This window comes from Hypanus sabinus, chromosome 9 (assembly GCF_030144855.1).
Source record: "Hypanus sabinus isolate sHypSab1 chromosome 9, sHypSab1.hap1, whole genome shotgun sequence".
Lineage (NCBI taxonomy): Eukaryota > Metazoa > Chordata > Chondrichthyes > Myliobatiformes > Dasyatidae > Hypanus > Hypanus sabinus.
Genome location: NC_082714.1, coordinates 92,751,674 through 92,776,381, shown reverse-complemented (window position 1 = coordinate 92,776,381; position 24,708 = coordinate 92,751,674). Strand labels below are relative to the sequence as shown.

General features: G+C 46.7%; 1 protein-coding gene across 1 annotated transcript in view; it reads right to left on the bottom strand.

Annotated features, from left to right (window-relative positions):
• Positions 1-24,708, bottom strand: part of hormad1 (HORMA domain containing 1) — a 48,464-nt gene that overhangs the window by 7,784 nt on the left and 15,972 nt on the right. Inside the window, exons 7-14 of the mRNA XM_059978700.1 lie at positions 24,659-24,682; positions 22,630-22,697; positions 20,783-20,934; positions 19,524-19,759; positions 15,441-15,519; positions 15,283-15,347; positions 14,113-14,196; positions 1,089-1,190 (exon numbers count right to left, since the gene is read on the bottom strand). Of these exons, the coding sequence (XP_059834683.1) occupies positions 1,089-1,190; positions 14,113-14,196; positions 15,283-15,347; positions 15,441-15,519; positions 19,524-19,759; positions 20,783-20,934; positions 22,630-22,697; positions 24,659-24,682 (810 nt within the window). The remainder of the gene's footprint in view (positions 1-1,088; positions 1,191-14,112; positions 14,197-15,282; positions 15,348-15,440; positions 15,520-19,523; positions 19,760-20,782; positions 20,935-22,629; positions 22,698-24,658; positions 24,683-24,708) is intronic.

The window sequence follows — 24,708 nt, the reverse complement described above, 5'->3', positions numbered from 1 at the left end:
CTACCTCACTACTTTATTTGTTTTTTTGCACTACTTATTTAACTAAACATATACTGTAATTCAGTATTTTTCTCTATATGATTGTGTATTGTACCACTGCTATAAAGTTAACAAATTTCATGACATATGCTGGTGATATTTAACTTTATTCTCATTCTGATGAAGGTAGTTCATTACCTGCACTAGAAAGCTGCACTGATTTTGTTCATTTAAAGCCAATCAAAGGAACCTGGCAGTGTACAAAGGATGAATTACTCCATATTTCATTTAAATACTGTACCTAATTTTTACTCAGTTAAGTGGTAATTTGTTTTCTTTATACCTTTTTAACTATTTCCATGAAACTTTAGTTAACTGGGGCAACTGTTTAATTGGGCCAAAATGTACTGGTCCAGTTATGTCCCAATTAACCGAAATCCACTGTTCAAAATATTAAAGGTTTCATTATAAAGATTCATATTTAGAACATAATACAGAATATTGGGACATATTCAGGATATTCGGTCCATCAAGACAATCCTGCCAATCAATTGTGGTTTTATTTTCCTCAAACCCATTCTCCTTTCATCTTCCCCTAACCCTTAACCCCTCCCCCACTAATCAAGAAACTATCAGTGTATGTCTTAAATACACCTGATAAGTTGGTCTTCGGCCATCTGAGGCAAAGAATTCCAGAATCACCACCTTTTGTCTGTAGAAATTCCTCCTCTACTTTGTTCTAAATTTCATCCCTCTATTCTGAGGCTGAGCCCTCTGGCCCTAGATTCCCCCACAATAGGAAACATCCTCTCCACATCCACTCTAACCTTTTCAGTATCTGGTAAGTTTCAATGAGATGTTCCCCTCATTCTTCTGAAATCCATTGACTACAGATCCAGAATCATCAAATGCTCCTCCTATTGTTCCCCTTTACTATTCCCAAACCTCTGATAACCTCCTGCAAAGCACAAAAAATTGTATTGGGTAGGATGGGAAACAGGGTCACATTACACCCTGGTTATTAGCAATAATCCCACTTCCCAGGGCAACCGTACTCCTCCCCGTAAACCTCACCGGATCAGTAAGGGCTAATTTTTTTTTAAACTTACGTGTTTTGATTGTTCCGAGGTGGTTCTCTTCTTACCAGCAGCCTTTCTCTGCGAGTCTTCCACTGGCTTTTGGCCTCCTTTGTCCACTGGCTCCACAGTTCTCTTGAAATGATTTGAGGGATCAATTTTTAAGTGTGGTTTCTTGTTAGCAAAGCTTACCTTTCCTGCTCTTCCTGCCTTTCCCTTCCCTCCTGATCTCAGCCATTTACGCCATAAGCCTATACTAGCTCATTAAAGCTCTTTAATTACTTTCACTTGCTCTGCACTCTCTCTACAGGATTGTGATCTTCCCCATCCTGTATTTATCCAGATCCCTTATAACAGTCATATTTTAATAATCAAAGACCCTACCCACCCCAGACATTCTCTCTTCTCCTCTCTCCCATTGAATAGAAGATACAAAAGTCTGCACGCACGTATCACCAGATTCAAGGACAGCTTCGACCCCACTGTTATAAGACTATTGAATGGATCTCTCGCACGATGTTTGGCTACACAATCTATTACTGCTTGTTATGCCACTGGTGTTTAGGGCAGCAATGAAGGTCGTCCATCACTGCCGGTATTCAGGGCTTTCTTCATCATGTCAGTAGCTTCCTCTCAGTTTTCACTACTCAGTCATGCAAGTCTTGGGTGGAGACTGAGGAATACTGTCACACTCAGATGTAGAAGAATTCTTTATTGCTGTTTCCATAACGATTTGTTTGTTTGACCAGTCGAGGTTGTTAGCCCTGAGCTGAACCTCCAAACCTGGAGGACCAGTAGACCACTCTTGGTCTGGCCTCTACCCTTTGACCTGTTTGGCATGAGTGACCCTATCAAGAGACAAAGCATAAAGCCCTGACTCCAGCCAACATAGCTCTCCGGGTCATTGAGGCACACAAGCCTGCAAACCCATCGACAGGTTTCTGGTCCTCTTGGAGGAGGCCTCACAATCTACCTTGTTATAATCTTTCACTTTATCATCTACCTGCAGTGCACTTTTTCTGCAACTGTTACACTTTATTCTGCATTTTTATTTTTATTTATCTTGTTCTACATCAATCTACTGTGTATTGATTTGCAAGGCAAGCTTTCCCCTGCATCTTGGTGCACATGACGATAATATACCAATACCGATTCAGGTTGAGTACCCCTTATCCAAAAATCCAAAATCTGGTATCTGAAGTTCTTTTTTGAGCACTGATGGGACATCATAAATGGAAAATTCCACAAAGTGCTGGGAACGTTCCCAGGTAATGCGCAGGCCTCAGCACACCTCAGGGAGTTCCGAGAAGTGACCTCACATATGAAATGAACAGAAGTTAATGAAAAATAGAAAAACACTGCATAAAGTGAAAAATAAAGATCTTGATTGTGTAATGAAAGAGTGGACTCATCAGCACTGGAGTGAACAAGATGCTTAGTGCTATCTATCATGAAAAACTAAAAATTGAAGGTAATTGTGAATAATCAGCAGGGTGGCTGCAGAAATTTAAGAAAAGGCACATAATATTTTTTAAAGATTTGTGATTTTTTTAAGATCTGAGCACAAAGCAGTACAGAAATTATTGTTGAGTTTGCCAAGTTCATTGCTGATGAAAATCTAACATCAGAACAAGTCCACAATGCTGATTGTTTTATACCTTACATAAAACCTTAAAAAAAGTTTTAAAAAATACAAATATAGTGTACTTACTGTAACCTTTTATTCAAAACACAGCATCAAAGGTGGAGGCAGAAAACCTGCCATTGTTTGTTGTTTGACAGCTGATGCAGGTATTCTCCCTATGCTGCTGTGCTAACCTGTACACATATTATTTCAGTGGTTGGTGGTTGGAAAGTTGATGGAGAAGATCCTGAGAGGCAGGATTTATGAACACTTGGAGAGGTCTAATATGATGAGGAATAGTCAGCATGGATTTGTCAAAGGCAGATTGTGCCTTACGAGCCTGATTCAATTTTTTTAAGTATGTGACTAAACACATTGATGAAGATAGAGCCATAAATGTAGTGTTTATGGATTTTAGCAAGCCATTTGATAAGGTACCCCATGCAAGGCTTATTGAGAAAGTAAGGAGGCATGGAATCCAAGGGGACATTGCTTTGTGGATCCAGAACTGGCTTGCCCACAGATATGTGGGCATGCATTCAGGGATGTGTTCTGGGACCCCTACTCTTTGTGATTTTTATAAATGACCTGGATGAAGAAGTGGAGGTATGGGTTAGTAAATGTGCTGATGACACAAAGGTTGGGGGTGTTGGGCTGTCAGAGGTTACAGCGGGACATTGATAGGATGCAAAACTGGGCTGAGAAGTGGCAGATGGAGTTCAACCCAGGTAAGTGTGAGCTGGATTATTTTGGTAGGTCAAATATGTTAGCAGAATATACCATTAATGGCAAGACTCTTGGCAGTGTGGAGGATCAGAGGGATCTTGGGGTCTGAGTCAATAGGACACTCAAAGCTGCTACGCAGGTTGACTCTGTGGTTAAGAAGGTATACGGTGCATTGGCCTTCATCAATCGTGGGATTGAGTTTAAGAGCCAAGAGGTAATGTTGCAGCTATGTAGGACCCTGGTCAGATCCCATTTGCAGTACTGTGCTCAATTTTGGTTGCCTTACTACAGGAAGGATGTGGAAGCCATAGAAAGGGTGCAGCAAAGATTTACAAGGACATTGTCTGGATTGGGGAGCATGCCTTATGAGAATAGGTTGAGTGAACTCGGCCTTTTCTCCTTGGAGCGACGGAGGATGAGAGGTGACCTGATAGAGGTGTACAAGGTAATGAGAGTCATTGATCGTGTGGATAGTCAGAGGCTTTCTCATAGGGCTAAAATGGCTAGCACGAGAGCGCATGGTTTTAAGGTGCTTGGAAGTAGGTACAGAGGAGATGTCAGGGGTAAGTTTTTTTTTACGCAGAGAGTGGTGAGTGCCAGCGGAAGTGGTGGAGGTGGAAATGGTAGGGTCTTTTAAGTTACTCCTGGATGGATACATGGAACTTAGAAAAATAGAGGGATGTGGGTAAGCCTAGGTAGTTCTTAGGTAAGGACGTGTTCGGCATAGCTTTGTGGGCCTGCATTGTGCCCTAAGTCTTCTATGTTTTCTATATTTTCAATATATTAATGGCATGTAATAATTTTTTCTGTTAATACGTGTGATGAACAAGTGTAAGACAAAGATTACTTACTGGTAGCACATAAATTCAGTCGGAAATGATAGTGATCCCAAACCATCTCATTATATATTCTAAAGTCCAAAAAAATTCAAAATCTGAAACACATGGCCCCAGGCATTCCAGATAAGGGGTACTCAACCTATACCATTGCTAAAATCAGATTTCTCTTTGACAATACATCTGAAACCACAACAATGCAATGTGTCAGATAATTGTCCTTTATTGTTCTCCACCCACACCTTCCCCCACTAGGTCTGTCTTGGGTTAACACCAATGAACAGTGGCAACAACATGCTTGGCCTTGCAATGACCCTCGCACCTTATTGTCTGACTAAACTGCTCTTTCTCTCTACTTTTTTTAAACTTATTACGCAATACTGCAGGCTCTGAAAACCTGTGCCAACCAACTGGCGGGAGTATTCAAAGACATTCTTAAGCTCTCATTGCTAAGGGCGGAAGTTCCCACTTGCTTCAAAAAGGCGACAATTATACCAGTGCCTAAGAAGAATAGTGTGAGCTGCCTTAATGACTGTCGCCCGGTAGCACTCACATCTACAGTGATGAAATGCTTTGAGAGGTTAGTCATGATTAGATTGAACTCCTGCCTCAGCAAGGACCTGGACCCACTGCAATTTGCATATCGCCACAATAGGTCAACGGCAGGTGCAATTTCAATGGCTCTTCACACTGCATTAGATCACCTGGACAACATAGACACCTATGTCAGGATGGTGTTCATCAACTGTAGCTCAGCATTTAATACTGTAGCGGCGTGCTACAAGCAGCGCTAAAATTACGACACGGAGTCGGTAACTGCAGTCGAAGGAAAAACTTTATTCGAAAACTTCAGCCTCACTTTTAAGCCTCTGTCAACCGGCCCCCCATGGCGAAGAGGCTCCAAAGCTCTGTGCTCGCAAACCCCCGTAGGCTATCTAATTGTGAGTCGGTTCGCATACGCTAGGAAATGAGCCGCCACATAACCCCCCCCCAGAACCGGCGATACACCCCCCAATGTCCACAGCCTGGGCCAGAACCTGCTTGGGAGGTCGGCCTCTGCGCCGATGCGCCGGAAACTCGGCCGGTTGCGCCAGGTCCACATGGGCCGGCTTGAGGCGGTCCACCGTGAAAACCTCCTCCTTCCCCCCAACGTCCAGCACGAACGTGGACCCATTGTTCCGGAGCACCGTAAACGGCCCCTCGTATGGCCGCTGCAGCGGTGGCCGATGCCCGCCCCTTCGTACAAACACAAACTCACAGTTCCGTAGGTCTTTGGGTACGCAGGTCGGGTGCCGCCCATGCTGTGAAGTGGGTATGGGGGCCAGGTTACCGAGCTTCTCGCGAAGTCTGCCCAGGACTGCAGCGGGTTCTTCCTCTTGCCCCCTCGGGGCTGGTAGGAACTCCCCGGGGACGGCCAGGGGCGCGCCGTATACCAACTCGGCCGACGAGGCGTGCAGGTCGTCCTTGGGCGCTGTGCGGATGCCGAGAAAGACCCAGGGAAGCTCGTCCGCCCAGTTGGCTCCTCGCAGGCGGGCCATGAGGGCCGACTTCAGGTGACGGTGGAAACGCTCCACTAGCCCGTTCGACTGTGGGTGGTAGGCAGTGGTGTGGTGCAGCTGAGTCCCCAAAAGGCTGGCCATAGCTGACCACAGGCTGGAGGTGAACTGGGCGCCTCTGTCGGAGGTAATGTGGGCTGGTACACCAAAGCGGGATATCCAGGTGGCGATCAGGGCTCGGGCGCAAGATTCGGAGGTGGTGTCGGTGAGCGGGACCGCCTCTGGCCATCTTGTGAACTGGTCCACGATAGTCAGGAGGTAACGCGCTCCGCGCGACACTGGCAGGGGGCCCACGATATCCACATGAATGTGGTCAAAACGCCGGTGGGCAGGATGGAACTGCTGCTGTGGGGCTTTGGTGTGCCGCTGAACCTTGGCCGTCTGGCAGTGCATGCACGTCCTGGCCCATTCACTGACCTGTTTGCGGAGTCCGTGTCAAACGAACCTGCTGGAAACCATCCGGACAGTTGTCCGGATGGAGGGATGCGCCAAGTTATGAATGGAGTCGAAAACACGTCGCCGCCAGGCTGCGGGGACGACCGGACGGGGCTGGCTGGTGGCGACGTCACAGAGCAGGGTCCTCTCACCTGGGCCCACGGGGAGGTCCTGGAGCTGCAAACCAGAGACTGCAGTCCTGTAACTCGGAATCTCCTCATCTACCTGCTGTGCCTCTGCCAGTGCCTCAAAGTCTACCCCTTGGGAAAGGGCATGAACGGTAGGGCGAGAGAGCGCATCCGCCACGACATTGTCCTTACCCGAGACGTGCCGGACATCCGTTGTGTATTCAGAGATGTAGGACAGGTGGCGTTGCTGGCGGGATGACCAGGGGTCGGATGCTTTCGTAAACGCAAAGGTAAGCGGTTTGTGGTCCGTGAACGCGGTGAAGGGCCGACCTTCTAGGAAGTACCTGAAATGCCGGATTGCCAGGTAGAGCGCCAACAGTTCCCGGTCAAAAGCACTGTACTTGAGCTCGGGTGGCCGCAGGTGTTTGCTGAAAAACGCCAGGGGTTGCCAGCGACCTGCGATGAGCTGCTCCAGCACCCCACCGACTGCCGTGTTTGATGCGTCCACTGTGAGGGCGGTAGGGGTGTCCATTCTGGGATGTACTAGCATTGCGGCGTCAGCCAAAGCTTCCTTCGTTTGAACGAAAGCGGCGGCGGACTCCTCGTCCCAGGTAATGTCCTTGCTCGGACCCGACATCAGGGCGAACAGGGGGCGCATGATCCGGGCAGCTGAAGGGAGGAAGCGGCGGTAGAAATTGACCATACCTACGAATTCCTGAAGGCCTTTGATCGTGGTGGGTCGGGGGAAGTGGCGGACCGCATCTACCTTAGCGGGCAGAGGGGTTGCCCCGTCTTTAGTAATCCTGTGGCCCAGGAAGTCAATGGTATCAAGTCCGAACTGGCATTTGGCAGGGTTGATTGTAAGACCGTACTCACTCAGTCGGGCGCAGAGTTGACGGAGGTGGGACAGATGCTCCTGACGACTGCCGCTGGCTATGAGGATGTCATCCAAATAGATGAACGCGAAGTCCAGGTCCCGTCCCACCGCGTCCATTAACCGCTGGAACGTCTGTGCGGCATTCTTCAGGCCGAACGGCATGCGGAGGAACTCGAAGAGGCCAAACGGGGTGATGAGAGCCGTCTTGGGGACGTCGTCAGGATGCATCGGGATTTGATGGTACCCTCGGACAAGGTCGACCTTGGAGAAGATCCGGGCGCCGTGCAGGTTTGCCGCAAAGTCCTGAATGTGCGGCACAGGGTAGCGGTCCGGTGTGGTAGCCTCGTTCAGCCTGCGGTAGTCGCCGCACGGTCTCCAGCCCCCCGTCGCTTTGGGCACCATGTGCAGGGGGGAAGCCCAGGGGCTGTCGGACCGCCGGATGATCCCCAATTCCTCCATTCTCTGGAACTCCTCCTTCGCCAGTCGGAGCTTGTCCGGGGGAAGCCGCCGAGCACGGGCATGGAGGGGTGGTCCCTGTGTCGGGATGTGGTGCTGTACGCCGTGCCTGGGCATGGCTGCTGTGAACTGCGGTGCCAGAACCGATGGGAACTCCGCCAGGACCCTGGTGAAGTCGTTGTCGGACAGCGTGATGGAGCCGAGGTGAGGGGCTGGCAACTGGGCCGCGCCCAGGGAGAACGTCTGAAAGGTCTCGGCGTGTACCAGTCTCTTCCTGGGCAGGTCAACCAGCAGGCTGTGAGCTCGCAAAAAATCCGCACCCAGAAGCGGTTGGGCTACGGCGGCCAGTGTGAAGTCCCACGTGAACTGGCTGGAGCCGAACTGTAGCTGCACCTGACGGGTGCCATAGGTCCTTACTGTGCTGCCATTCACGGCCCTCAGGGGGGGACCCGGTGCCCTGCTGCGAGTGTCGTAACTTGTCGGAGGTAAAACGCTGATCTCAGCCCCAGTATCGACCAAAAACCGGCGTCCCGACCTTCTATCCCACACATACAGGAGGCTATCCCGATGGCCAGCCGCCGTAGCCATCAGCGGCGGCTGGCCCTGGCGTTTCCCGGGAACTTGCAGGGCGGGCGACAACGGCGGGCTTCTGCGCCCCACCGCTGGTGGTAGAAGCACCAGTGGTCATTGGGCCGGGGGTTAGTGGGCTCTGCGGCCGGGCCTGGACTGGTTTGCTGCCGGGAGCGTGGCTGGGAGATCTGTGCGATGGACGCCCCGCTCACCTTTTTGGCATTCCACAGCAAGTCCGCCCGGGCTGCCACCTTCCGGGGGTCACTGAAATCCGCGTCGGACAGCAGCAGGCGTATGTCCTCGGGCAGCTGCTCCAGGAATGCCTGCTCAAACATGAGGCCTGTGTGTCCCTCGGCCAGAGACAACATCTCGTTCATTAAAGCCGATGGAGGTCTGTCGCCCAAGCCATCCAGGTGCAGTAAACGGGCAGCCCGCTCGCGCCGTGAGAGTCCGAAAGTCCTGAGGAGCAGGGCTTTGAATTCCGTGTACTTGCCGTCTGCCGGGGGCGACTGTACGAACTCCGCGACCTGGGCAGCTGTGTCCTGGTCGAGGGAGCCCACCACGTAGTAGTAGCGGGTGTCTTCTGAGGTGATCCGGCGAACGTGGAATTGGGCTTCGGCTTGCTGGAACCATAGGTCCGGGCGCTGTGTCCAGAAACCCGGCAGTGTCAACGAAACCGCATGAACAGAGGCGGTGTTGGTCATTTCTGGTCCAAAAATCGTTTGGACCGTCGGGGTCACCAATTGTAGCGGCGTGCTACAAGCAGCGCTAAAATTACGACACGGAGTCGGTAACTGCAGTCGAAGGAAAAACTTTATTCGAAAACTTCAGCCTCACTTTTAAGCCTCTGTCAACCGGCCCCCCATGGCGAAGAGGCTCCAAAGCTCTGTGCTCGCAAACCCCCGTAGGCTATCTAATTGTGAGTCGGTTCGCATACGCTAGGAAATGAGCCGCCACAATACCATCATTCCCATAAACATGATTGAGAAGTTGCAGAACCTGGGCCTCTGTATCTCGCTCTGCAATTGGATCGACATCCTAACCAAAAGGCCAAAATCTGTGTGGATTGGTGATAACATCTCCTCCTCGCTGATGACCAACACTGGTGCACCTCAGGGGGGTGTGCTTAGCACACTGCTCTACTCTCTATATGACTTATGGGGTGTCAGGGAGAGGTAGTACCCCGTCAGAGGTACTCTTCTGTGTAGCTAATCCGCATTGGTCCTCACCTGACACTCAGCTCTCAAGTGGTTCCTCGTAGCTGTTTGCATGCAACAGCGGTCACACCCCGGGCAACAGCTTCGAGTGGCCGGCAAAACCTGGTGAGGGTAGCCGATAGGCCTCAAACCCTCGGTGAGTTAGGGCTTGTCTACCTACTCATGTGAAGACTGAATTCGGCGGACTACGCGGAGACCTCCACTTGGCAGTCCAACGAGTAGAAAGGCGGACCCAGCAAAGCGTTGTGGAGCACAATCAGGGCACGGTGAGACACGTAGGACACTGCTGGCCATCCACTGCATCCCGACTTATCTCCAGCTGTCTCGACTCCGTCTTGCAACTGGATACAGATAGGTCGGGACGAGAGAGTGAGGCTGATGACTTGCGCAACTCTCCCTCACTTTAATCCAAGTCAAGTGCAAGTCACGACTCCAAACCCATTCCGCTAAAAAACTTCAAGTCCTGTGGCGATGAGCGAGTGGCGAAGCAGCAGGTATGGATACACTGGAAGCTGTAGTCACAAACCTGCACACAGGCGGCCCAGGGCATTGGGTCGTTCTCTGCTGGAATGAAGCAGCAGTGGAGCTCGGCAGCCCCCTGGGTGTCTGAACAGTCCTCTTTAGGAATCGCTCTGCTCACCTCTATGGAGGAAGGGGCTAGAAAAGGTGCCTCAAACATAGCCTGCTTCATCTTACCCTGGCCAGCACACCGCAGCTGGCGGGGATCCCACTCAGCGGTCGAACTACAAAGAAGACGAAAGTGAAGGTGCTCTACCTTGGCATGTGGAATGTGCAAACTCTGCTTGACATCACCAAGGCTGTCAGACCAGAAAGAAGAACAGCACTGGTCACCAAAGAACTAGCCCACTATAACATGGACATTGCAGCACTCAGCGAAACACACCTAGCAGACAAGGGCCAGTTTACAGAATGTGGTGGTGGGTACACCTTCTTCTGGAGCGGTTGCAGCAGCACTGAACGACGAGAGGCTGGTGTTGTATTTGCCATCCGATCCCACCTCGCTCGTAAACTTGCCAAGCTTCCAGATGATGCTTCGGCTCCCACTTGGCAATAAGAGGAGTGCAACGCTGACCGGCGCATATGCTCCAATGATGACCAACCCAGATGACATCAAAGATAAATTCTATGAGGAACTTGATGCCCTCATAGCAGCAGTCCCACAGTCAGAGAAGCTTATTGTCCTCGGGGACTTTAACGCCAGAGTGGGGACAGATTACCAGACCTGGGGAGGGATTCTTGGAAGACATGGTATTGGCAAGTGTAACAGCAATGGCCTGCTGCTCCTCAAGACATGCGCTACGCATGACCTTGTCATCACCAACACCCTATTCCACCTCCCTACCTGTAACAAGACATCTTGGATGCATCCACGCTCTAGGCACTGGCATCACCACCAGAAAGAGGGACTGGCAAGTGACAAAGACCATGTGTGGTGCCGACTGCTGGACGGATCATCGACTCATTGTGTCCAAGTTTAAACTTCGCATCCTGCCTGTGAGAAGACCCCAAGGTCAGAAGACTGCAAACAGGCTCAATGTCTCCAAGCTGAAGAGCAGTGTAGTTGCAGAAGAATTTCGTAAAGACCTAGACAGCAGGCTGCTTGACACACCCCAGGATGACCACATCAGCATTGAAGAGCAGTGGACGGCTTTCAGAAATGCAGTCTACTCTACCGCTCTCAAACACCTCGGACCAGCAATCCATAGACATCAAGACTGGTTCGATGAGAACGACGAGGAGACACAGGCACTATTGTCAGAGAAACATCAACTGTTCAGAGCGCACCAGAACGATCCCACTTCACAAGCAAAGATAGATGCCTTCGCCAGTGCAAGACGGAAAGTGCAGAAGAAACTCCGTGAGATGCAGGATGTCTTGTTCAGCAATAAGGCCGATGAGATCCAGGGCTACGCAGGCAGGCAGTCACGACACCAAGCGTTTCTACGACGCTTTGAAGGCTATGTATGGACCTTACTCTTCTGGCTCCTCCCCCCTCCTTAGTGCAGATGGGACTCGGCTGCTGACAGAGAAAAAGCAGATTTTGGAGAGATGGGCTGAACACTTCAACCATGTCTCAACCGCCCTGCTGAAATCAATGATGAGGCCATTGCTCGCCTACCTCAGGTGGAGACCAACCTGGACCTTGACAATCTCCCCACAGAAGAAGAAGTCAGAAAAGCCACTTTCTTGTGGCAAAGCACCAGGATCAGATGCAATCCCTGCTGAAGTCTACAAAGCAGGAGGCCCATTCATGATGCAGACGCTGACTGAGCTCTTCCAGTCTATGTGGAACGAAAGAAAGGTCCCGCAACAGCTGAAAGATGCCAGTATAGTCCACATCTACAAGAGGAAAGGCAACCGCCAGTCTTGTGACAATCACCAAGGCATCTCTCTCCTGTCCTTAGCTGGAAAAATCTTGACTTGCATCCTGCTTAATTGCCTTCTCCAACACCTTGAGCAAGGTCTGCTCCCAGAAAGCCAGTGTAGCTTCCATGCAGAGCGTGGAACTGTCGACATGATATTTGCTGCACGCCAACTCCAGGAAAAATGTCAAGAGCAGCACAGCGACCTCTTTATGACCTTTGTCGATCTGACCAAGGCATTTGATACAGTCAGCAGAGATGGCTTATGGAAGATAATGAAGTTTGGCTGCCCTAGCAGGTTCATCATGATTTTTCGGCAGTTCCACGATGGCATAATGGTGAAAGTTTTGGATGATGGTGATGAGTCAGAAGCCTTCCCAGTGATGAACGGTGTGAAGCAAGGATGCGTTCTCACCCCTACACTCTTTAGCATGGTCTTCTCTGCTATGCTGAATGATGCCTTCCGCGATTGTCAGGATGGTATACACGTCAGATACAGGACTGGCAGTGGGCTATTCAACCTCCAGAATCTACAGGCTGTTACAAAGGTAAAGGAGTGCATCATCAGAGGCCTCTTATTCGCTGATGATTGCATCCTCAACGCCAGCACAGAGCAGAAGATGCAGCGAGAAATGGACGGCCTCTCACAAGCCTGTGACAACTTCGGACTTACAATCAGCACCAAAAATCAGCCTGCACCTGGAAAGCTCTACCAGGAACCACACATCACAGTAAAGGGGCAGAAGCTACTGGCAGTCAACAGCTTTACTTATCTGGGCGATACTCTATCATGAGCGGTGAACATAGATGTAGAGATCAGCAACAGAATTGCCAAAGCCAGTGCCGCCTTTGGGAGACTCCGTGAGAATGTACGGGAGCAGAGAGGACTCAGCCTTACCACCAAGCTGAAGGTCTACCGAGCAGTGGTTCTCACCACCCTCCTCTATGTCAGCGAGACCTGGACTGTCTACAGCAGACATGCTAAACAGCTCAACCACTTTCTCTTGAGCTGCCTCTGCAGACTTCTCCACGTACAATGGCAGGACAAAGTCCCAGACAAGGAGGTCCTGGAGCGGGCTAGCACCCACAGCGTCTACACCCTCCTACAGAAAGCCCAAGCCAGATGGGCTGGCCATGTCGTCAGGATGTCTGACAGTTGACTACCAAAACAGCCGCTGTATGGAGAGCTGAGCCAGGGCAAGTGCTCAGTTGGAGGGCAGAAGAAACGTTTCAAAGACTGCCTCAAAGACCTCAACATCAATCCCAGTAGCTGGGAATCACTTGCTCTGGACCGCCCAACCTGGTGGAGCAGGACCACTAAAGGAGTGTATGCAGCAGAAATCAGACGCACCGCAGAGGCTCAGAGGAAACGTGCTGCACGCTAGGCTCGAGCTACCTCCACTTCCACTGCAGCACCTACCCTCATGTGGGTGAGCTTTCAGGGCCCGAATTGGCCTCACCAATTTTAAATAGTGTCAGTTGTGTGTGTTCAAAAAGCAATGATTTTTGTCACTGATAGTTGCAAAGAAATAAGCAGTAGACAATTCAGAACTGATTTGCTCACATCAGTTCCAAGCATTCAGGCTTGAAGTTGCCGGAAAACAACAAAATGAAACGATCTCACTATTTTAACAAATTAGGAACTACAAGGGTATTGAAAATCATCTTGAATGTTCCAATAAAGATGAAAATTTAAAGGAGGCAATTTTCTAAAGCATTGTATGAAGGCACTAGGTGTCTGTGCTAATTTTGTTCACTTACAATCAATCAAAAGAACATGGCAGAAAAAAAAGTTCCTCCATCAGTAACTGTTTGATAGAAATATTTCAGTTTTATAGTACTGTAGTGGTATTGATAGTACTCTAATTTGTTCCATGTTTCAGTTAAATATATAAATTGTTACACAGTTAAACAGCGGTGAGTCTTTTTCTTTTCCATGAAACTTCAGCTCAGTAGGGAGCCACTTAATTGGACCAAAATGTACTGGCCTGATGTGTCACAATGAACCAGAACCCACTGTATATGAAAGTGGAAAACCAGGATCTGATCTAAGCTACCATCATCTGTTCGTCAGGCTGAGTGTTATTGGTGCAGTCATTCATGGCCAAGGACGTCAGTAAACTTCACAGGATTGCATCAGGATGGAGTTACTATCCCTTCCTTATAAAGCTTGGTGATTCAGATAGGTGTGATTGAAGCCACAGCTCTGTATCCTCCCAAGAATGGCAATGCTCAAATGTATACTCACGGATTTTGCATCAAAGAGCTTCCCACTTCTTGTCCTCCTGCCAGATAGCTCCAATTCTGATGTCTTGCTCACCAAGTTCTCCACCTGCACCGGGAAGAAAGGGGTAGTGGTCACACGTTTAATGTCTCCTCAGGCCATGAATTTGTTTTGACAAGAAAGAGTGATCTTACTTAAATAGACATCATAAGACCATTAAGACATAGGAGAAAAACTAAGCCATTCAGCCCATCGAGTTTGCTCTGCCATTCCATCATGACTGATTTATTTTTTTCCTTTCAACCCCCTTCCCCTTTCTTCCTGTAACCTTTGACACCCTTACTAGACAAAACCTATCACCTCCACTTCAGATATACCCAATGACTTGGACTCCAGAGCTGTGCTGGCAATGTTCATCACTCACTGGCTGGTGTGGGTTTGGCCATAATCATTGAGAGGCCAGTTTCAGGAGACATTAATCTGATCTGTGCTTGTTTGATATTCACTGGCAATTTGTAACAGGAAGGGGTTATTGTCAGTGAGCTTGCAACCTAGTGTGAATCCTGCCCAGGTAGAACAGAGGGGGGAGCTACAGAACGGGAAGGAAATCTATAAAATGGATTCTTAGTCTTGGCTTCAGATTCAGAGAGACTTCAAAGCCCAAGTCAAATGTATTATCAAAGTCACGACATACTACCTTGAAATTCTTCATTTATCTATGCAGCAAGAAACAGATGCTTCCAACCATTTGAGCCACATCACCCAGCAACCCTTCCATTTAACCCTAGCCTAATCATGGGCTAATTTATAATGAACAATTAACCTACCAACTAGAACATCTTTGGAATGTAGGAGCAACTTTAAGCACCTGAAGGATAACCACACATACACGGAATAGAACATACAAACTTGCTTACAGAGGTTGTCAAAATTTAACTCCAATACCCCGAGCTGTCATGACATCGTGCTAACCACTACACTACCATGATGTTCGGTTTTCTTGCAGGCACTTACAAAACAAAGAAATACAATAGAAACAATGAAACAGTAAACACAAAGACTGACAAACAACCAATGTGCAAAAGAAGACAAACTGAAATAGATAACACTGAGAACATGAGTTGTAGAGTCCTTGAAAGTGAGTCCATAGGTTGTGGATTATCAGTTCAGTTTTGAAGGAGAGACAGGACTCACCACAGACAGGGGGATGCTCTTTTTTGGATTTACGTTCTTTCCAGCCTCTGGCGGTGTTTTTGTTCCTGTAAGGTAAGTGTTTAACAGGCTTTTAATCAGTGGGTTCGATTAACATTTAGGGCTACCTCAAAACCCTGATACCTGGCTACTCAACGTACCTGCATCTTGTTCATCAGCGTTATTCTTTTCAGGAATGAGTGTTTGGGATGCAGCCGGGCTTTCTGATAGTAAAGTGTCCTTTGTTAAAAACACATGGAACAGAGGGGACAGAAGTGAGGTGCAAAGTGCAAGGAGTAACTGTAGGTAAACTCAAAGCTTCCTGCAATGTTTAAGACTGTAATCTCCAGCAAAGAAAAGGCTTGTGTTTACATTGAGCATATTGTAACTTCAGGTCATAAGCATACAACCTCAAATTGATTTGCACATTCTCTATTTAATAGCTGTATAATTATTAAGGCCGCAAAAAGCAATGAGATTCTGGCCACAGGGTGATGAGGAGGTAAAGTTCAGAGTAAATTTATTATCTTAAGTATGTATACCATATACACCCTTGAGATGCATCTTCTTGCAGGTAGTCACAAAACAAAGAAACACAATAGATTCCACTAAAAACCACACGTTACAAAGGCCGTCAATATGCTATAGAGGATAAATTGTACTGAGAAAAAAAAACTGCAGGGACCCTTAAAGTGAGTCAGTTCAGTGCTGAGCAAGAGAAGCTGTTCCAGGAGCCCGACGGTTGTAGAGCAACAACTGCTCCCAAAACTGGTGGCATGGGACCCGGGACTCCAGCATCTCCTGCCCAATAGTGGTATCAATGGTAGTTGGCATCTATTTCAAGGGGAGTAGAATATAAAACCAAGGAGATATTCCTGAAGCTTTATAAGACACTAGTCAGGCTGCATAAAGTATTATTACCAGAAATAAATTAACAAATAATAGGTGCATTTACGACACAAGTTAAAAAGTAAATGGTATAATGCTACTGGTACTTCATGCGTAATGAGACCTATGTGATGGTATTCTCGTAACCTAGAGGAAGGAGCTGTTCCCATCTTAACAGTTCTTGTTCTAATGCTATGGTACCTCCTGCATGATGATAGGGAGTCAAAGAGATTGTTGAACGGATGGAAGAGATCACTTACAATGCTAAGAGCTCCGCATACCCAGTGCTCCTGATAAATATTATTGATATCTGGAACAGAGACCCCAATGATCCTCTTAGCAGTTCTTACAATCCTTCGTACAGACTTGTGGTCAGGTGCCTTGCAATTCACATACCAGGCAGTGATGCAGTTGGTCAGTACATCAACATCACCAGTGTCCTGTAAAAACTGAATAGAATGGAGGGGTAGAGCCCTGCTAGCTTCAATCTCAGGGAGATGCAGCTGTGTTTTCTTGACTAGGCGGTGGTGTGAGGGACCAGGTGAAATTGCCTGTTATGTGCACTCCCAGAAACTTGGTGCTTCTAACTCTCTCCATGGAGGAGCTTAGACAGGCACCTTGATCAGTATGGACCATTTTGGCCAAATGGCCTGTCCCCGTACTATGACGATAGGAAGAACAGGAGGGAGTTAGAGAGAATCCAGGGAAGATTCACAAGAATGATTTCTGCAATGAGTACAGTTACAAGGAGAAAGAGCTTGATCCCTTTCTTGTGAAGAGAAAGCTGAGAAAGATAATAAGTGGTCTGGAGAGAGTGAAGCGTTAGAGGCAGTTCTTTCTGGTAAAATAGTTGAGCAACAGAGGCCGCAGGGATAAATAAAGGATTGAGAGCGACATGAGGACATTCTATCACATATAACAAACTCCCTCCAGGGTAAATAGACTCTGTTTACACTTTCCACACCTCAGAAAAACAACCTGATGCACCATCAATAACTCACACTGAGACGTAAGGCGAGATATCGGCTTTTATTGACTGGAAGAAGGAACCAGGAGTGAGTGTCCATCATACTATGTCCTGGAGACTGAGGCCGAGCGTCAGGCCTCAGATCGCCTTTATACAGGGGCCTGTGGGAGGAGCCACAGGAGCAGTCAGCAGGGGGCGTGTCCAGACAGGCACAGAGTTCACCACACAACCATCACGATGAAGGACCCCTCCCACCCCAGACATTCTCTTTTCTACCCCTCTCCCATCAAGGAGAAGATACAAAAGCCTCAGAGCATGTACCACCAGGACAGCTTCTATCAGACTATTATCAGAATACTGAATGGACCTGTTGTACAATAAGATAGACTCTGGACTCACAATCTACCACACCACGGCCTTGTACATTATTGTCTGCCTGAGAAGAGTTTATCTGTAACTGTAACACTTCATTTTCCATTCTGTCTTTTAAGTTTTGTACTAACTCAATGTACTTGTGTATAGAATGGTTAGTCTGGAAGATATGCGAACAAAAGCTTGTCACTATATCTTAGTACATGTGACAGTAATAAATCAATTACTAATTAATTGAATTATCGATGCAGGAAAGAGTGCCATGAGCGAACAAAGTGAGCTGGACACTGTTGGCAGAGTTTTGGAGAAGTGCAAATATTTGGGATGTAAAAAGGGAATGTTGCCCAGGAAACTGTGGAAACATATTTGAAACTTTGAGATTTTTATGTATTTAATTTTGTAATGTGACAAAGTAGAACTCGTATAATCCCAGAGTGCTTTGCTACAAGCTAAATGTCAAGGGTATATAATATGTTGATCATTATCCACTCTGTAACCAAAGGGAGATTGATATTCTCTGTGGCCTTGAGTACTGCAGCTGACTTCTGGAACAGAATACAGTCAAAGAATCGCCTAAAACTTACATAAAAATCGAACTTTGAAAGCTGTAAGTTAAGCAGCCTGCCATCCTTGAGGAGTGGAGGTGTTTCTCCTTGTACATAATAAACATGTCTTTGAACAGATCCACTCTATGCTTTGTTTTTGTTCTTTGTTATAAGACCTAGCAAAAGGTACACAACAAAAGGATTGGAATAGTGAACCAAAATACATACAGAAACTCAGGTCATCTGTGGAGGGAAATGTATAGTTGACATTTTAGGTCAAGACATTTCATATAGAAAAGGGTTTTGCCTGAAATATCAACTTCCCATTTCCACCAGAGATACTACCTGACCCACTGAGTTTTTCCAGATTCCAGCATCTGCAGTCTCGTGTCAAGCACTGAAACAATCAGTCCCGATTGACATGTTGACATGAAACATTGGCAATTCCTTTCTGCCTGCAGATGCTGCTCAACTTGCTGAGTTCCTCCAGTAGATTGTGTGTTGCCCTAGATTACAACATTGTCTCCTCTGAATATTCATGTCTGCTGCAATAAACATGTTGGTTTTGATTATTATCACATCTCTGTAATATTCAAGACATCTTCAAGGAGCGATGCCTCAAAATATTGGCTTCCATCATTAGGGACCCCATCACCCAGGCTTGTTCACATTACTACCATCAGGAAGGAGGTACAGGAACCTGAAGACACACACTCAATGATTCAGAAACAGCTTCTTCCCCTCTGCCATCTGATTTCTGAATGGACATTGAACCCATGAACACTACCTCACTACTTCTTTATTTCTATCTTTGCACTACTTAATTACTTACTGTAATTCAGTTTTTTCCTATTATTATGTATTGCAATGTACTGCTGCCACAAAGACAACAAATTTCACAACATATGCAGGTGATATTAAACCTGTTTCTGATTCTGCACCAAGTGAAAACTGAGCAAATTGTGTATATGAATCAAATCATGACAGCACATGGAGGTAGAACAAGGTAAAACAAGAACAATGCTGAATAAAATGTAAAAGCTACCAAAACGATTCAGTGCAGTAAATGAAAAAGTGCAAGATCATAACAAGGTAGATTATGAGGTCAAGAATCCATCTTATTGTACAAGATATCTGTTCAAGAGTCTGGTAACAGTGGGATAGAAGCTGTCCTTGAGCGTAGTGGTACGAGCTTTCATCCTTTTGTATCTTTTGAGCAATGGAAAAGGAGTGAAGAGAAAATATGTGGGCTGGCTGACACTGCGAGAAGTGTAGACAGAGTCCGTGGAGGGAACAAACAAAGGTTTAAGCAACAAATGAGCTGACAGAGGGGTGGAGGGGAGTCAGGCTACAGAATGAGGTGGTATGTGGAAGTCAGCTTAACTTAGAGTAAGACATCACACCCAGGTTGTGAATCAGTTCTCAGGAAAGAGAGGGGGGAATGTGACTTATAAATGGAGGGTATGTCTTACGCTAATTTCTACTTGCTCATTTCGGTCCACTTCTAGAGCCTGGGCTCTGCCATTCTCCTCCTGGATGTTCTGGTCCAGGGGGTCCAACCGCTCACTCTCAGTAGTGACCTTCATCCTCAACACGTGAAAAGGGGTGGCAACCTCACCCACACTCAGGAAGACAGGATTGCCTTCGAATATCATGCTCTCCGAGGTGCCCTCTTTAAAGCCCGGTGGCTGGTAGTCCAACGGGGTAACTGCGCAAAGAATAAAACTGTAAGACCGAGGAGCGAAATCAGGCCATTTGGCCCATCGAGTCTGCTCCACCTTTCAATCAGGGCTAATTCATTTTGTCTATCCCATTCTCCCACCTCCTTCCATTAACCCCTCTACCAATCAAGAACCTATCAATCTCCATCTTATATACACCAGTGTGGCTTGGCAATAAATCCTATAGATTCACCATGCTCTGGCTGAAGGAATTCCTCCTCATCTTGGTTCTAAAGGGATGTCCCTTTATTCTGAGGCTGCGCCCTTAGATCCTAGGCTCCCCTATGGATCAAAACATCCTCTCCACATCCATTCTGTCCAGTCATTTTGATATTTGATAGATTTCAATGAGATCCCCCTCCTTATGAGGGGGATCAAAGACTTCTCATGCAGAGTTGTGGACACTGTACACTTCTCATTGCCTTGGTAAAGCAGTTAGCATAATCAAGGACCCCTCCCATCCTGGATATTCTCTCTTCTCCCCTCTCCCTAGGATAACTAGAGAGAGGGTGGGACCACTCAAGGATAAAGGGGGAACATATGCTTGGATGCAGAGAATATGAGTGAGGTATTTAAGGACTACTTTGCTTCAGTATTGACCAAGGAAAAGGATATGGAGGACCAGGAGATCAATACGTTAGGGCACTTAGAGGTCGAGGAGCAAGTGTTGGGCCTCTTAAGGAGTATGAAGGTGGATAAGTCCCCAAGTCCGATGGGATTTACCTCAGGTTATTGAAGGAGACAAGAGACGAGATTGCTGGGCCCTTGATCAGTATCTTTGTAACCTCAGACAAGGTCCCAGAATGTGTGATGACACTCGTGCGCACATCCTTGGGTGTGTTGGTTGTTTCACTGCACGTTTTGATGTACATGTGAAAATAAAATTGATCTGAATCGGAATCATCCGCTCTATGGGTTGACTAGCTGAGTGGCTCCTTGCGTTTTGGTCTGGCCAGCATCTCCTCACTTACACAAACCCACCCTCTCAACCCAGGCTATGTGCCAATTACCTTCATCATAGTAAAACAACTTCATCTTCAAGCAGAGGTCATTGGGAAGGGGTCCTAGGCTCTGCATCAGGACGTAGAGTTTGCGGATGAGCAGGACGCTGGCTTTCTTTGTGTCCAAACAGCTTATGGTGGACCTTATTTTCCCGTTGTTGCTGAACACAATAAAGAAAAGTCATGGAGTCCTAGACTACTACAGTACAGAGGCCCTTCAGCCCATCTACCCAGTGATGACCTATTATTTCACCTCATCACATTGGCCTGCACCTGGTCCATAGTCCTTCATACCCCTCCCATCTGTGTACTTTTCCAAACTTTTCTTAAGTGTTGCAATCCAACCAGTATCCACCACATCCGCTTATTCTAAATTTGCACCATCCAATGAGTGAAGTTCCCCCTCAGGTTCCCCTGAAACATTTCACCTTTCACCCTTAACCTACAACCCCTAGTTCTAGTCACACCCAACCTCAGTGGAAAACGCCTGCTTGCATTTACCCTATCTATACCCCTTATAATTTTGTATATCTTTAACAAATCTCCTCTCATTCTCCTACACTCCAGTGAATAAATTCCTAACCTACGCAACCTTTCCCTATAACCCGGATCAATTCCTGGCAACATCCTTGTAAAATTTCTCTGCATTCTTTCAATCTTACTGATATCTTTCCTTGAAACGACAAATCACATCACCCAAGAAGCACAAAGACCAAGGGTTTTTGCCAATTAAAATGGGCAACCTCAGTTTAGCAGGTAAAGACATTGGGTGCCCTTAACAGTAGCTCTTGTCAAATGCCTGGCATTTCATCACTTCAACTGCCTGGCTCTGAGCTCTAAAATTACCTCTCTGGACTTCCCTGTCAGCTAGTCCTTGCCAAATGAGCTGCTTGAGAAACAACTGCCCCACTTACTAATGTTATGGTATGAAGGAAAAAGCACTAAATAAAGGAGCATTTCCTCTTTTTGATGGCAGTGAGGGAAAATTGATGACAGCTTCCAATGAAAAACAATGAAATTTCCTGAGTATATTCAACAATTTCCTTTTGATCTGAATTGGATAAAAGGCAAATTTCAAAGCCAGGTCCAAAGAGGACATTAAACAGACACACACAGCATATATGTAACTATATAAGCAACCATATACATTAGTGCACTAACAGATGTAAGAATTCTCTCACATTCAATGATGTATGAACATACTACACAAAGGTACCTTTAGATACACTTTAACCTCTCAGCATACCTGCATTGGCCAATCCCTTCTTTGTCCCCCCGACACTGATCTCTGCTGAGCTGAAATGGTGCCCTGTCCAACAGACACTCCCTACCTCTGCAGCCTCCTCCAGCCCAGCAACAATTTGTGGTCTCCATGTTCTTCTATCCTCGTGTTTCCCAATATCCACCATGCCACCATTGACAACCATGACTCAAACCACACACTTTCACACATTGATAGTTACCAACAATGACTTACTTATCCTCAGTACACACACACAGACCTACATACACACTCACTTATACACATATGCACATACTCACTCATGCACACCCCAATTCATACAAACACATCACTGACTACTATGATTTCACCTACCCTCAGTCCACATACACACGCAACATAAAGTTCATCTAGAGGCACAGGTAATCACTCGCACACTCACGTAAGCACATAAATTTACACCCCCATGTGAGTGCACCCAAATTTCTGGACACATGAGCACAAGTATGACTACACATGCAAGAGAAGGCATAAGCACATAAATATTAACATGAACCGTCCTCCGTGTAGGCACCCACACAAAGTCCTGTAAACTACATGACTCTGCAGAAAATGTAACTGAAGGTGAGACTACCTTGCGAAATCCATCAATGGTCCTCCGTTCCTATATTTGAACTTGAACTGATAACATTCAGTAGCTGTCTGGAATGGAAACACAAGTGATGGAGGAATACTTGACACAACTGTGCAAACACTATCAAATCGTTGAGCATTTCCTGCATCCCTCCACTTGTCTGGAGACACTCGCCCTCCCCATGAGTAAGTTCTTGGTGGGTAACAGTTCCACTTCAGCCAAGGATTACCACAAAGGCAACCACTCAATGTGTCTCAACCAGCACCAGTATATTGGCTGGATATCTATTGACCGTATGCAGTACCTCCATCCACCTCAGATGTACAACTACTGTTGGACTAGACTATATAATTGTTATCTGGTTTTTGTAGTTTAGCAATTTATATCTACTTGTATTTTATATAATGATCCATATTCATGTAACTGTTTAGTATGTTTCTTGGTGCCAAAGTACGTATATGCAATTGTTCAGTGTGTCTCCTAGTAGTTACAGTTGTTTGTATGATTCTGTAAACTTTTCTGGTATTGCATTATTTGAATAGAGGCCACTTGATTGGTTAACCCTTATCTCCAAATTTGAATGGAATGTCTCTTATTTATGGGTCATAAGAAGCTCAGACACTTTGGCTTGTCATCTTTAGTCTTTCTTTCCCCCTTGTTCTTAGCTACTAAACTCTCGCTAATCTCCATTTTCAATTCCGTCATTCTCTTAGCACTTAATAAACAACTATGAAGCAATAAATTCTTTTTAATGCCTCGTTCTTGACTTGTGAAAGAACCTGCGATGAAAAACATCAGAATCCAACATCACCATCCTACCTTTTCCAACCATAACCACATCACCTTCTTGGTAGGCTGACCCTGGCCAGGTCCCTCCTATCATCCTGATACTCCTCAATACCTGTGCTCCATGGCTTACAATGCTCCCCATTCAATCATATATTCATCTATAAACTCCAAACCTTGTTTTAAAATTCCTCTGTACTTCCATGCCTGTAACCACCCCCATCAAGCCCTTCCAGGATCCCTACCCTCCAAAGATGTCAGCCTCTTATCTTTCATCGGCAATAATTCAATCACAGAGTCAAAAAGCACTGAAATAGGCCCTTCAGCCCATCGCGCACTACTACTCTTTGTGTTAAGAATTAATCTGCCAGATCCTCTTTCAAGGGCTTCTGTTCACCATAAACCTCTGCCTTCTAGTTTCAGACACCCTGCCACAGGGGAAAAAACTGTCTATTTACCATCCGGTCACACCACTTAGGAGCAGAATTAGGCCATTCAGCCCACTGAGTCTGCGCCACCATTCCATTATACTTGATTTGCCATTCTTCTCTCTCTCTCCATAACCTTCGACATCATAACTAACCAGGAACTTATTTCACTTCAAATATGACTTAGCAGTCTGTGGCAATGAATTCCATAAATTCACCATGCTCTCACTAAAGAAATTCATCCTCATCTCTGTTTCCAAAGGACATTCTTATATTCTCAGCTCTCCCCTCTGGTCTTAGACTTTCCAACTATAAGAAACATCCTCTCCACGTCATCTATCCAATCCTTTGAATACCCTATCCATGTACCTCATATTATCATAGATCTTACTGCCATCTCACCTTCACTCCAGAGAAAGTGAAGGAAAGGTGTCCCAATCTATTAAGTCTCTCCTTATAAACTCCAGTCCTCAATTCCAGGCAATATTCTTATGAATCTTTTCTTACACCCTCTACAGCTTAATCACATACTTCCAATAGTGTGACCAGAACTGCAAACTAACATCTTACAAGATTTCCCAACTCTTATACTCGATACTTCAGCCAGTGCAGGCAAGGATACCTCACATCTTCTCATCACAGAGGGAAGATAGGAAGAGAGATAATGACATATCGGCTGATGGTTGGCCCACTGGACGCAGATGGCAAATCGCACATGAGGTTGTATGGCTTTGCCACAGCACTGATTCCTCACCATAACACAATGGTGGAAACTTACCATTTGCTACAATCTATTACTTGAAAGGATAAAATACCTGGGGCTCCTCGTTGGTGTAGATCTGTAAATGAAGGTAAAAATCTGCTA